A 14,006-nucleotide genomic window follows, 5' to 3' on the forward strand; every position below is an offset into this window, starting at 1 on the left:
TCTACATGTGCTTTAAATGTGTGGTGTGGAGGTGTCTAGCTCACCTTTTAGACCACACAGCACTAGGGTGGCTCACAATAAAATAAGAGATTCTATTAAAGAAAGGTGGTATTCAATGAATGCATTCCATCCATGCAAGGATTTACAATTGTGCAACTGAACACTCCCCTCATGAACCACACATTCTCCTCAGATATTCTGGAGGGTTGGGGGAACCCCTAGAATAGATTTAGGGGGTGCATGGAGAAAATTCTGTCGCATAAGTTTAAATCCTTGCACTGACAAGGCAGTGTTATTTGGATACTGCCCAAGACAAAGCCATAAAACAACCGATTTAAAATAAAATGAATTTAGAGGTGGCAGAAAGCAACCCAACAATGCAGAAAGTAATCAGTCGACTCAGATGAAATGGCTGCCTAAACAAAAAGGTATTAGAAAGCTATAAAAATATTTTGGGGGATGGAATTCAGCAACCTAGGTGCTGAGCTGAAGAGCAGCCTCTTTTGTATCAATGCACCTCAGATTGGGCATTGGGGAGGATCTCTCCAGGTTATTTCAGAGTTCAGGCAGGCTGATATCATGGGGCAGGGGCAGCCTTTGCCTACCAATCTGCAGAAACACAGTCCAAAAAAAGGATCCCCAAGATTATTTAGCAGTAAAATGCACTTCCAAGTGCCTTTCTCCAACAACAGCGTTCCTTAGTTTCTGTGTTTGCGCAATTGGGATTAACCAGGAATTCCTTTCTAGATTTTAAATATTCAGTAAGAGGAGATGAACAGATGGGTTTATAAGCAATGGCCCTCTTTGCTACAACTGTTCCAGAAAGGAATGAGGAGGAGTCTTGGGTGAAGGGAGTTAAACGCAGATAGGAATCTGATTTGGTTACTGAACGGCTAAGAATGAGATTAAATGCAGTTAGTCATTTCTGTATCATCTAACATTAAAACTGTTATTGTGTACACTGTCCAAGCAGTAACAAACTAAAAAATGTACTATGTGACACTACCCATGTGCCAAACAAGAGTTTCCAAATATTCTGTATTGTTTAACTAATTTTTCACACTTCTTTTGGCAGTATGGCATTGTTTGAATTGGCAAGATACGTAGTCGTGATTAGTGCTTGTTCCCAGAATGCAAAAGAGTGGGCCTCTGGCTCTTACTGTGAATCTTTGCTCCCACCCTCTGAGACCCAAACTGGTCTCTCTGTGGATGATCAGCTATCCAAGTAGCTGGCAACAACAACTCCAGTGAGGAATTAGAATGTGAAGCAGTAGGCAAAAGAAGCAGGTGAAGTTACTGGAGATAACTTTTAGAGAAAGAAACTCCCTGTATCAGCCAGCCTGTGATTTGAGAGCTGCTGGAAAGGTCTTGCTAGTAGTGCCATCTGTAAGCAAAGCTCAAGAAGCAGTAACTTGACAGTGGGCCTTCTCAGCTAGGGCACACCACTCCTCTTGGTATACAGCTGGCAGAAACCCTGCTTTGTTTCAAATGTGTATTATTCAAGAGGCCTTTGATAGTCAATATGCTAGGACCACAGAATGTAGATAACTGAATTTATTTTCGTATTTGATGGTTTTGTATTTATTGTTGTAACCCACTCTTGAAGCCTAGGGGCATAAGGCATACAAATAATAGTAACAACAGCATTAGCCAGAGATTTATGTCAAGGTTTATACAGTACACTGACATAAATCCAATATTCTTATGGTACTCATGCACCCTGTTTTTCCAAGGAAAGGAAGATAACTTAAACCATGTACACAGCTCCTGTAGTGCAAATTTCATTAACCGGGATGCATCTGATACAACTTGTTTAAGTAGTTGTTTGCATGCCCCTTCTACATGGGTGAGAATAAGACATGGATACTTACAAGAGGAAAAATGATTACAGTACATGTGCTTTCGCTGGAGGATCAGAAAACAGTGATCTCTGTACTCCCTCTACTGGCTTGCTTAGTTCATGTCTTCCCGCATGTTTTCTCAGTTTTATTTTTTAATCCTGCTGTCCCACCTTCTGTGATGGAACTCCAAGCAGCATGCATGAAATCTTTTTTTTTTTTTGGGGGGGGGGAGTCTTTCTCTGTACACCCTCTTCTGGCTTGCTTAGCTCATGATTTCACACAATTGCTTTAATTTGTATACAGTGGTACCTTGGTTTACGAACTTAATCCATTCTGGAAGTCCGTTCTTAAACCAAGGCCTTCTTAAACCAAGGCATGCTTTTCCATAGCAGCATGGGACACAATTTACAAATGGAACACACTCAACAGGAAGTGGAACATGTTCTGCCTCCAAGGCAAAGTTCACAAACCGAAACACCTACTTCCGGGTTTGCAGCGTCCTTAATCCAAATTGTTCACAAACTAAGCTGTTCTTTAACCAAGGTACCACTGTATTATAAACGACTTCCAACTTTTTTGAGAGATACATATAAATGCTTTCAATAATTCACACCACAAGCCTAACTATGTCTACTCAGAAGTAAACCCCACTGAATTCAGAGGGGCTTACTCCCAGGTAAATCGGGTTAAGATTGCTGCCTAAATCCGTTAAGAAAACATTAGAACAATTCTAATTCAATTTCTAATAAGGAAATGTGACCATTACTGGCATAGAAATCAGCCCCTCCTGACTGGATATCTCTGGCCAAGATGGACATGACTCTAAAATGTATAGGCCACAAAGATAAATGAGGAGGGAATTGAGGCAAGAAAGTAAACAAAGTGCTGATAGAAATTCCCCCTGTACTGACCCTGCTTTAATGGTGGCATCCAAATTGTCACAGATGGAAACAATTTTACATGCAAGTTGCCTTGTAATAAATGACATGGTAGCATGCAAATAACCCAGTACCTGAATGAAAGGCTTACACTAGCTGCTCCTGGCTTACCTAATCGCAGCTGAAGAAACGGCCTGCCCATGTTTCCTCCCTGTCTCCTTCCACTCCATTTTAGAACATACGGGAGTCTGAGCCTCTTAAACAGCATTACTTTAATTCCTAGTTATTTCAATGGGTTTTGTTGTTGTTGTTTTAATTGGAAGGCAGGCAGCAGTCATGCCACTTTTGAAATGGGAGCCACACTTGGCTCCCACCTGTGCAGGCCGCATTTACCCAAAATGCAATGCTTCAGCCTATAGATCTATGAACTCTGTAAATTTAGTAGATGTAAAGGCTAAGTTTCATAGATCTATAGGCAGCGTGGATAAATTAAGACTATTAAAAAAATATGGCATAATTATCTGGCCACTGCTAAAATGCTGTCCAGAGGGCTGGGAGGGAGTGGTAGTGGTGGTCATGCTGCTATAGAGGCAGCAGATGGGGAAAAAAATCCTCTGTGGTTTTGGCCATGGGGTGGTGGTGTCAACAGCAGTGTGCCAATGGCCTTCAGAAGTCTGGTGCCAGCCCTGTTTGAATGAAGCAAAGCAATCTCTACACTGTATGGAATGAATGCTGTGGCTCAAACCTATTGTTAATTCTTCTGAGCTTGTGTATCAATTACAACAACATTCGGAAGGTCACACTTCTGTCTTGTTGTCTTATGCTTAACTATGAACAAATTACAAGCAGAGCTAATGGTAAATTAAGCTTTATTCTTGATGAGGCCCAGAAGACTTGACTGCATAGAGTAGAAAACCAGCCAGGCCACACCTCTTGAGTCAACTCCCCAAGAGCTGGCCTCCTGGGTCATATAGCTTTTTCTTTTAAAGGGACCACGTGACAGATATTTAATGGATAGCACATACATTATAGCCTCTCTTTATCCTCCTACTTTATTTCATTTCTGTCTCACCATTCTTCCCAGGAGCTCAGGGTAGCTTATTGGTTCTTTTATTTTATGACCTCACACGTTAAATAATAGACCATGAGATGAAGCTGGATGTTCACCCACCCACGTCCTCAAAACACAATACATTGTGCATCCCTAGAACTGTGCTCCGAAGGATTGGGAAACTTTCTGTAGAAGACTGGAGGGGGCGGGGCACACACAGGATGTAGGGGAAGGAAAGAAGTACTAGCAAAAGTCGGCTTGCACCAGTTTGGAGTTCACCCTGTTAACATGCTAGTTATGGTACACAGATCTTATACATCCAAGCGCACAGTCACCAAGACACAGAAAATTTGCATATTAAATAAATGAAAAAAATAAAAGCAGGCATTACTTGTAGAAGCTGGCATTACTGAGCAGCGAGTCTGTATAGTTTGTAATTGCCAGGAGGAGGGAGAGCAGAGACACCTTTTTGAATAACATGAAAGTGAACTGGGACAAAGAAAATAGTAGTGATAACACTTGTTTGAAGATTTAGGATTAAAACAGAACAAGACAGTAGAGTGGTTTGAAACCAAATGCCGTGAAGAACATTTAAACGGATCACGCAGAAAAGTCCTCTGTGATAATGAGGCAAATTAGGACCCTTTACAGTAGCATTTAAGAGGAAACAGCTGCCTGAGGAAGCAGTTCATTTTTTTTAAGTGAAAGATGATTTTTTTATTTTTTATTATATAAATTCCTTTTGGCTTAAGTCCCATAGTTTCACTGTAAAATAACACATACATTATGTGGTGTACTGCCTCTTAGATTCTAATGCAGGCTGAAATTAGCTTTCATAGGATGATGTACACTTAAGCTGCACAGTATTTCTTACCCCCCCTTTGGTGGGGACTTTATGAAATTTTAACAATGCAATTCTTTAATATCTACTCAGAAGCAAGGGCCATTAAACTTGGTGGGCCTATTTCCAAGTAAGTGTGCAAACTTGACTGCAGCCTAATTGTTATTAAAACTGTATTGTGAAACCACTGTTCAACTGTATTTCAGTTGCAGGTTATGCATTTGCTTACAAGGTGTATTTCTGTGCTGGCTAATCATCTTTCTCTAAGTACCTTTCTCGTCTTCTCTGGATAGCTACAATGTCAGGTTGAGAATGGCAGACAGCCCCTAGTAAGAGCTGGGTTGCTACTCTGGTCTGAAGATGATCTGAAAAGGTCTGTGGGCAGCTGCATTTCTCACATATTTTTGCAACTGGTACAAAGCTGATTTTGCAGGACTTTGGACCAAGAGGGCAAAAGTGTTAACCTAATCAGTCACAACACTGCATAACTAATCAGATTTGACCATGTGATGTCACTCAGATCAAACAAAGCAATTCAAAATGAGGGCAATACAAAGCAGGAACTCTGTATCACCATTCTGAATTGACTTAATTCCCCCACCATGACATCACAGCATGACTAAATCTGATTGGCTTAATAAAGCCATGGCACCCTCCTACTGACTACTTTTAATGTCATGCTGAAACAGTGACAGAAAGCATACAGGTAGTTCATTTGCAGATAACAATTGCTTTAAACAGCTACAAAATAGATGATGATGATAGATAGATAGATAGATAGATAGATAGATAGATAGATAGATGATAGATAGATAGATAGATAGATAGATAGATAGATAGATAGATAGATGATAGATTTAACGATCTTGCAGGGTGGGGAAAAACATTTGTACCCCACAATAATGCTACCTCATCTGCACAACCATCAGAATGGATAGGAGTGATGGTGGCAGAGCTCCCTGCCATGGGAAGCTTTGGCAAGCCAAGACTGTTAGAATTAAACTTTAGTTGAAGGCTTATAGGCTCTAGTTCTTAAAGAGGGACGGTTGAATTGCATCATAAATGTTAAAGTTAAAGATGGTGATACCTATGATGTAAACACAAAGAAATCTGAATATATGTCTTTTAAAATTGGCTCCCTGCAAAGCTTTCCAGATTTCTCCTGGTATTATTTAAAACTAGCACTGTTTCAGCAGTGACTTCATCTACGTCTGGATTGCCTTACTATATTTCTTTTTCAGCACCATGAACCTCTTTGATAAAAATGCTGACTGCATGGAACATTATGCATATATTTTGACTTTTTTAAAAAAGTTTTTATTTCCTAAAAAATCATAAACTAGTCCTCATATTCAAGCTGAGTAACACCAAGCCAAGTTAAGTATCCAAAGTATCCAAAATAAAAGGCATTTGTTAATCAAAATATAATGAATGAGGAAGCAGTTTCCCCTCAGATGTAGTCCAACCCTCAATGGAACTTGGTTCTGAGTAAATTTACATATGAATGCACTGCATGGAAAGCCTTGTAGCCCGCCTAATATCTGAAAAGCAATTGACATCAATAGGATTTCATCATATGTCAGAATGGAAAATATTCCCAAGGTGCAGTAATAAGACCCTAAAAACATTAGACCACCAGTTAGATTTGTAGCAGTGCTGTGTTGTTCTGAATGTAAAGTTGTTAGGTCTGATCACGTGTTCTGCTTCTCTCGAATGGGCAAACAGGAATTTACTGTTCCTGATCTGTCAGTTGTGCTGATCACTCCCATACCCACCCTTTTTGGTGTTAATCAATCCAGTCTTGAATCACTGGATATTCCAGAAAAATGCTTTGTTCATAATGCACAAAGAACTTGGTTGAGTCATGAGTGGACACTGGGTTTTGAAGGACCAAAATAAAACTTTAACGAAAAAAGGCACTGAGGGAAACTGAACCTTTTCCCCTCATGGCATTCCTTATCCCAGGTACTTTTCTACCAGCATAGCTAATTTCTGCTGTTCTTGGGGAATGTGTGTGTACGCACACTAGGGCACTTGTCCACAGGGATGTTGGGGGGCAGGAGGGAACAGAGTAGGGTTCACCTTCCCATGCACTGCTTTTGGTATTGGAGTTACAAAGTGGTGGGTAGGGATGCAAATGTATGTGAACATAGCAGGTATTAACAAATCAATGTAGCTCCTGCTACATTATTACTTCAACCCTGAAAAACACCTATAGTCACCCTGGACTATTGGATGTCTCATATGACATAGTGTTGTATGTATGTCAGAAACTCCACTGGGCTGTCAAAAAGGAGACCTAAAGCTAGCATGAGCTGGAAGTAATTCAATAAAAGTAGTTCCAACCTAAAAAATTAACCAGCCCCAATGTGTCATTTCCAATGTGTCATTGCTTTCTGTACTTCTGGGTTAGCAAAACTAGATACATTGTTACTCAGCCTGTCTCATGCACTGTGACATGAGTCTATGAGTCTGGACTCTGTAACTGAATGTCATATGCCTGCTTTTCTGGTCAATTTGGAGGAAAACATTATTGGTCTTCAGCCATCACCATATATCCCTCCAGTTTGAGGCCATACCAATGGTTTACAACCTTCATAGAGTCAGTATTGGTCCCTAACATTTTAATGTGGTATTTAGAATTGGAGAGAGAAGCATTAGGTGAAAGCCTTTTTGTTTCAATGCATAAAGAGACTATTTAGTATGCATCTGTCTCTCTTGCCTATTTATTTAACAACAGATAGAGGGAGAATGCATACAGGAAATACAATAGCCATGACTGGTAGGCACCCTTTGTATGTACGGAAGTTTTAGCTTCTTGTTGTTTTTAAGTAAGCTAGTAAGTCAGAAGCAGACTTGAAACACTCATTTTGATTACTTTGGCAAGGAGAGGCTTTGTTTGGGTTGGGGCAGATGTCCAAGGCTGACTCAGTTTTATATGCTTTCTTTCAAGCATGATGCGAGGGGCTTCAGGTCATCTTTGTGCACTCTGTTTTGTAGCTGGAGTCTTATTTCTACCTATTTATTTTCTTCATATTGATTTAAGTGATCAAATCATGCCCAAGATGCTTGTGTTACCCTTAAAGCTCTAAATCAGGGGTCAGCAAGGTTTACCTCGCCTGGGCTGGTTCACTCCAGCGGAGATCCCTCTGTGGGTCAGATTGTGCAAGCGCCCAAGATTCCAGTGTCTGCGTCTGTGCAGACATGATTTTCAGCACCACAGAAGTGAGTCCCCACACTGTGCCGGTTTAGCGCAGTGAGCGGCTCGGTTCGGGGGCCAGTTAAACAACCCCTTGGGCCGCTTGTGGCCCATGGGCCTTAGGTTGCCTACCCCTGCTCTAAATGGCTTGGGACCTGTTATATTAAGCAACACCTTCTTCCATACGTTCATCCACATATGCTTTGTCCACTATTGGATGTGCTACAATGAATTCCGTGAACTGTGTAGCTAGATGGGCAGCTACCAGAGGCGCTCACTCAATTAAAGCAAGTATAGTACTGGTGAAAATGTGCACCTAGTGGATAGAAAAATAACTTGCATAGCAACACAGAACAAGGTACATTTGTCCATAACCCAACAATTTACTTAAATTTAATACATCACAATAGGACAATCTAGTAAAATACACAAAATTCATAGCAACCCACATTGCCAATGTACAATTTTTATAGGGTTAGCATCTTTCTTTATATTAATTTTTTTTTAAAAGTAAGCTACTGTGTTCCATTTACAATAGCCAAAATGTACCGTCATTTAGGCAGTTTAAAGAGATCTAATTAACACTTTTAAAACTAACTTCATAGACCTTTTGGCACTTAGAAACAAAACAAAAGATTCCATATCATATCAGCTGAAACACAGCTCAGTATAAACTGTCCACTGGTAGAAAACAAATAAAGTGTCCTTTCTTCTAAATCACCACATAGTCCAAATATGTACTGATGGAACACTGCCAGCCTCACTCTACTGTGGCTAGTTCTTCCTCAGCCTGTCAATTTTAGAAACACTCTTGAAATTATTTCACAAAACATTGATGGCTTCTTTACCTTGTGTACTCAAAGAAGACACTTATGAAAATCGAACCTCCTTTCTTTACTTTGTTATATCTTAATACAATTATTTTCCCACTTTCTTCTTGGCAGTGTATAGCCTTTGGTAGCATTACAACTTTATGAATGGGCTATTCTGGCTGGATTTCCATTCTCAGCAACAGAGGCAATAGCTTCTTGGATAACAGATGCCATGAAAAAGAATAAATCATTAAGAAAAGGATACTTGTGCCAAAGTCTTGTTCACACAAGAGAGTGTTGTTGCATTTGCTTTTGCAAACTTTTTGTCTCTGCAGATTGTGGTACATTTCTACATTATAAATTCCAGCTGCTTCTAGCATCACATATTGTGCTCAAAATTACAACCCCCACTCTCCATAGCGGCCTTTTCTCCCCCACCAGCTCCTGAACTGTATTATTTCAATCAGTTCTTGGCAAAGTAACTAGTGATTGTTTTACGTTTCACTGATTGCAGGCTCCATGCACTACTATTTATTCTGAAAGGCAACTATTGTATCAGTCATTTCCCTCCTGTCTGAAATTATCCTGAGAATCCATAAGGAAATCTGAACAAACTATTGTGGCTTTCAGAAGACTGTAATTATAATAAAGACTCTTAAGCATTTTCAGACTCCTGAAATCTGAAAAAGGAGTAAAATGCTTGTAGCATGATACAAATCTGTTCTGTTTGGAGAGGCTGCACTGGTCATTAGTGGGATTCACTCCCATGGTTGTTTTTAAAGACAAACATTGTTCCCGATAAATATGGCTATCCTTTGCTGTGAAGAGACTTGATCCCAAGTTCAGGGGATCTTGCCAGGATTTCAGGATCAAACTTGAACGTGGAGTACTAGCTCTCTCAGGCACTTTTGAATATTCCACTTTGTCTCATCAATGATTCCTTGGAATTACAGGCTGTATTTACTACACATCCAAGCAAGGAAGCGGGGGAAGGGACTTGAGAAAATAAGCCAGACGTGGGTATACAAAATGTCAAAGGCATTTAAGGTGGTCAACAACTAGGACTTTGTCTTGTTCTGTTAACATTTCCCTTTACAAAGACTGGTCTCTGTGTTATGACTGCCTTGTGAAAACTGTGTAAAAGTGCCTCCTTACAGTGGCTGCTCCACATGGCAGCTGTAACATGTAGAGTGACTTACCATGTGGGCCACTGCTAGCCCATTAAAATGTCTGGCAGTGGTACGATTGCAATCTATATGTTGAAACATTCCACACACTTCTGTATGAATCAGCTGCCATGAGGATGTTTCAGGCTACGTAGGACAGACTCAAATCTAAAGAAGGATTTGTGATCTGCATTACTTTGTAGTTTTATATTCAGCATGTGCAGAAACCAACTGCCATGAACAATAGATTTGTGTCTACTTAATTGGCACTGTGGCAGAACCCTTGGAGTAAGTGAAATACTCCTATAGTAAGGATGTGGGGATGAAAAAAAAACGGATTGTCATAGTCTGGTAAGGCATCTTTCAGTGCATCCTTTGCATTGCAAACTAAAACATAAAGTCATCTGGAGGTAGAGGGTGTCACCTCCACAGGAGATTTCCTTATGGCCCTTCCCTTGCATAAGAATGCGCAATAGTCTGCGCATGCAGAATGGGAGTCAAGATATTGCTGTTCCATGTGCTGGATGGCCAGGGAAGGCTGTGCCAGGTACCAGGATTATCTCGTCTACTGTTGATGAGGTGTTACACAGTGCTTACTTTTCATCTGTTACTTTTTTTAAAAAAAGCCTTCATTTCATTTTGCTTTTGCAAGAGTGGCCATGCTACAAATTACAAAAACCACAGTGTGGGAATTAATCATACATAGAAGACAAAACACCATGTTACTATCACCATTGCATTAATATGTGCATAATATCTGTGCGTAAGGCTCAAGCCACGGCAACATTGTGGTGTGCTTTTTTTTTTGGCAATGGAGTCAAGCAGATCCAAAATAGTGATAAACACAACCAACATTTCCATGATCAACCGAAAGGGCTATTAACCGAGCATGCCTGGATAGGAAGGGGGCCTGAGAGCTATAGCTCCTAGATGTGTATCTATCCAGAACCTTTCAAAGACTTGTTTTGTGATTTCTGCGGCAATCTCTTTATTACCTTCACGTCTGGCCATCGTGCAAAGCTTATCAACTATACTCTGTTATTATTCCCTGTGTTTAGGTTCGGAATAATTTTTCCCCAATTTTCTTTTTTACAACTGTAAAAAAAATCCATAGTAAAAATAACTCACTATATGATACATATACCCAAAACAGTCAGATACTTTATATAATAAAAGATGAAAATAGTCACTTTTCATAATAAAAATAACTTCTATTTTTTGCTTATTTTACAATATACTTAATATTCTCTTCTTCACTTAAAAGTAAATAGGTCCTGTTTTTGATAGCACATCTGAGTCGATACAAAGGGGCAAAGAGGTGGATCAGCTGTTTATAAACACTTTGCACAGCCACATTCCACATGCCTCTCTAGCTCTTCTGTGAAGGAGGAGCCATCCACACACTGGAAGCCATATTTCCGCCTTTTGCTCCTGAGGGCAATGCAGCACTGATCATTCCCACAACTGCCATGACATTCCACACGAGGCACTTTGACCAGGGAGACGCATGCAATCGAACCTTGTTGCTTCCGAATGAATTCGCGGATAATCTCTCCTTGGCACTGATTCTCTGCTAGAACAAACAAATACATGCTTTCAGAAATCTTATCATTTGTCTGAACATCCAGAACATGAATCCAAACCACAACCCTATCCTTGGCTTATGCCGAGATCAGATTGCTACAAAGTGCACTTAATACCAGAATATTTTGAAGATATGCTGGTTCTATGTATCTATGACAGCAGTTTCCACAACACTACTTTGAATCCCACTCATTGTCACAGTAGAAGATGGGATTCTGCATCAAATCACAGCCCAACATGCAGCAAGTCCATTCGTCTTTTCTGGTGGGTGGCGTTGCAGCCATTGGGGCCCCTGCAGAGATCCGGCGGGGGGTGGAGATTGATGCCCCACTTGCTGCCATCTGGGCTGCGTCGCTGGGTAGGGTCCCACCCAGGGGTGGCCCTGCTGACCAATCAGCACGGGCGGGAGGCGTGGCCGCAGGTAATTTAAACTGCAGTGTGGCCAGGGAGAACTCCTCTCTCGTCCTTCGCCGGATCAAGTTATGGCCTATTTGAACCCATAAACCTAAATACTCGTGTCCATGTGTACATTATCCACCAGGGAACTGTGGGTCTAGATAAAAGTCCCCAACAGAAATCTCAGGTCCATTGCTGCAACGCAGGATATAAGAACCAAGTATCTCATACAGGTAAGCAACGGTACTTGGGGGGTGGGAGGTCTTCTGAACATACCACCCATTTCCTGCCCAGCAAAAATATGTTAGCACAGAAGAACCAGAATCATACCGCATCTCATACCCCATCAGTGGGTGGGTTTTGTATCAGTGCCTCTTCCCTTTTTCTGTGCAGGACTATCATAACTTTAGCTCCTATATTTTAAGAGACCAGATGACTATTTTATTTGGATTAATCATGCACTGAACCATGTGTACTTACTGACATTATTGGGACTTATCCAACTAGTTCTTTGAGACAGAAGGCATGTAGGAGAGCTATGTTGCTATCTTTTAGGTAGAAAGCTACTACTAGCTGCATGCTAGTTCTTCCTGTTTATTTCCTGGCTACAGTAAATTATTTTCTTCATTAAAATCTTTACCAAATTGCAACAAACTGGGAAAAAGAGTTTGCTGATGAACTTTGGAGACTGCCCATCCTAGTCATGAGTTGATAATATGTTTTCTTCTCAGTGATTGGACACATATTTAGGGATAAGTCATAGATCAATGGTAGTCCACATACTTTCCATGCAAAAGTTCCCAGATTTAATTCCTAGCATCCCTACTCCAGATAGGCCTGGGAAACCATGGAGAGGTGCTGGCAGTCAGTGTCGACCAGGAGCAGATAACCTCTGGCCCTCCAGAGCTTTCAAGACAGTGATAGCTTGGAGATAACTGCATGCACTGAGTGGCATAGGTTGGCTGGGAGAGATGAGAACACTCCCACAGATTCTTCATGTGCCTGCCATTTGATCATATGTTCATACATTTAAATGTATGAAAGAAACGGATCCTAGTGTTGGTGCTAAGTGGACCCTAGAAAGCTAGTTGCTATCAGTCGAACCACCCAAGATGTGTTGCATCTTTTTTTAAAGTTTGCCATCTCACTATGTGAAATACAGTATTAACATGGTAATCGACTCTGGAATAGAGAAAAATCTGCAGAACTCTTTTCACTTATACTCATTTGTTAATGAACAAAACAGGTAAGGGCAAAGCACATAGCACACAAGTTGCAATTATACCAACCTCTATCACAACGCTCTCCACTGTAATTTGGATCACATTCACAAGAGGGCTCCCCGTGTGCTGAGATCTTACACTGCCCATGGCTACATTTCAGACCTCTACAGGAGTTGGAGGAATCGTTCTTTCTGTCGCAATACATGCCCATGTAACCTTCTACACACTTACATGTGTAAGCAGAGGTGGTGGCTATGCATTTACCATGGAGGCATCTTGGAGGAAAGAAGAAAAAGAAAGAAAGCTAATTTGTGTCTACCACAAGCTGAACAAAGAGCTTCCAGAAATGGAATGAAATTGTAGGTTGATTTTTATGAACGGTTTAATTGTAAGTTTTGATGTTTTATTCTGTGATGCTTTTCTATATAGAAACTGCTTTGGGATCAGATGGTGAAAAGTGGTGCATAAAAGCCTCAGATAAATGCTGTACAATAAATGTCAACATCCCCAAAGTGTAGATTCTGTGGCTTGCAGATGAGGCTTGATATCACGAATGAGTCATTGGCATTCTTTTCTTTTTTTTAATTTATTGGATTTTTCATGGAAAGGATTAATCCAGATTAAATGGAAAAAATGTGAGCTGGCATTGTGAGCTGGTTGCGAAAAACATGCATGTATGAGTAGCACTTAGTCCACAGCAAGCACAAGGAGATTCTAAGGAGATTTAGAAACCAGAAAGAACAGTAGTTGTTTTTGTGACTCATATTTTAAATCCACAGTTCTAAATATACAGATGAGAAATAATCTGAAATTTAACTCGCTCTCCATAAAACATACCATTGTGGGGAGGGGGAGACAGGCGCAGGCTCCCACACATTTTCTCAGCAGGTTTGTTAACTGGTGCATAAATATCCCATTCCCCTGCCCTGTTTTCCATTCAACACAGAGGGAAACTTAGGTTACTTCCAGGCAACCTATTTATCAATCATTTCCCCTAGTTTGTATGCATTGTCTA

At 40.6% G+C, this 14,006-nt stretch overlaps 2 protein-coding genes across 3 annotated transcripts in view; both read right to left on the bottom strand.

The window, feature by feature from the left end:
* LOC309332748 (rho GTPase-activating protein 7-like) overlaps positions 1–3,108 on the bottom strand; it is a 99,692-nt gene extending 96,584 nt beyond the window's left edge. The window contains exon 1 of the mRNA XM_081845924.1: positions 2,891–3,108. Coding sequence (XP_081702050.1) covers positions 2,891–2,987 — 97 coding nt within the window. The 5' untranslated portion in view covers positions 2,988–3,108. The remainder of the gene's footprint in view (positions 1–2,890) is intronic.
* A 5,065-nt stretch (positions 3,109–8,173) lies between these two features.
* Positions 8,174–14,006, bottom strand: part of SLIT3 (slit guidance ligand 3) — a 418,035-nt gene continuing 412,202 nt past the window's right edge. Inside the window, exons 35-36 of one of the 2 annotated variants that reach the window (XM_081845905.1) lie at positions 13,058–13,266; positions 8,174–11,358 (exon numbers count right to left, since the gene is read on the bottom strand). In XM_081845905.1, the coding sequence (XP_081702031.1) occupies positions 11,120–11,358; positions 13,058–13,266 (448 nt within the window). In that variant the 3' untranslated portion in view covers positions 8,174–11,119. Of the gene's footprint in view, positions 11,362–13,057; positions 13,267–14,006 lie in introns of both variants that reach the window. The other variant, XM_081845904.1, reaches the window with a different exon arrangement.

This window comes from Podarcis erhardii (assembly GCF_964252035.2).
Source record: "Podarcis erhardii genome assembly, chromosome: 2".
NCBI classification, from domain to species: Eukaryota; Metazoa; Chordata; class Lepidosauria; order Squamata; family Lacertidae; genus Podarcis; species Podarcis erhardii.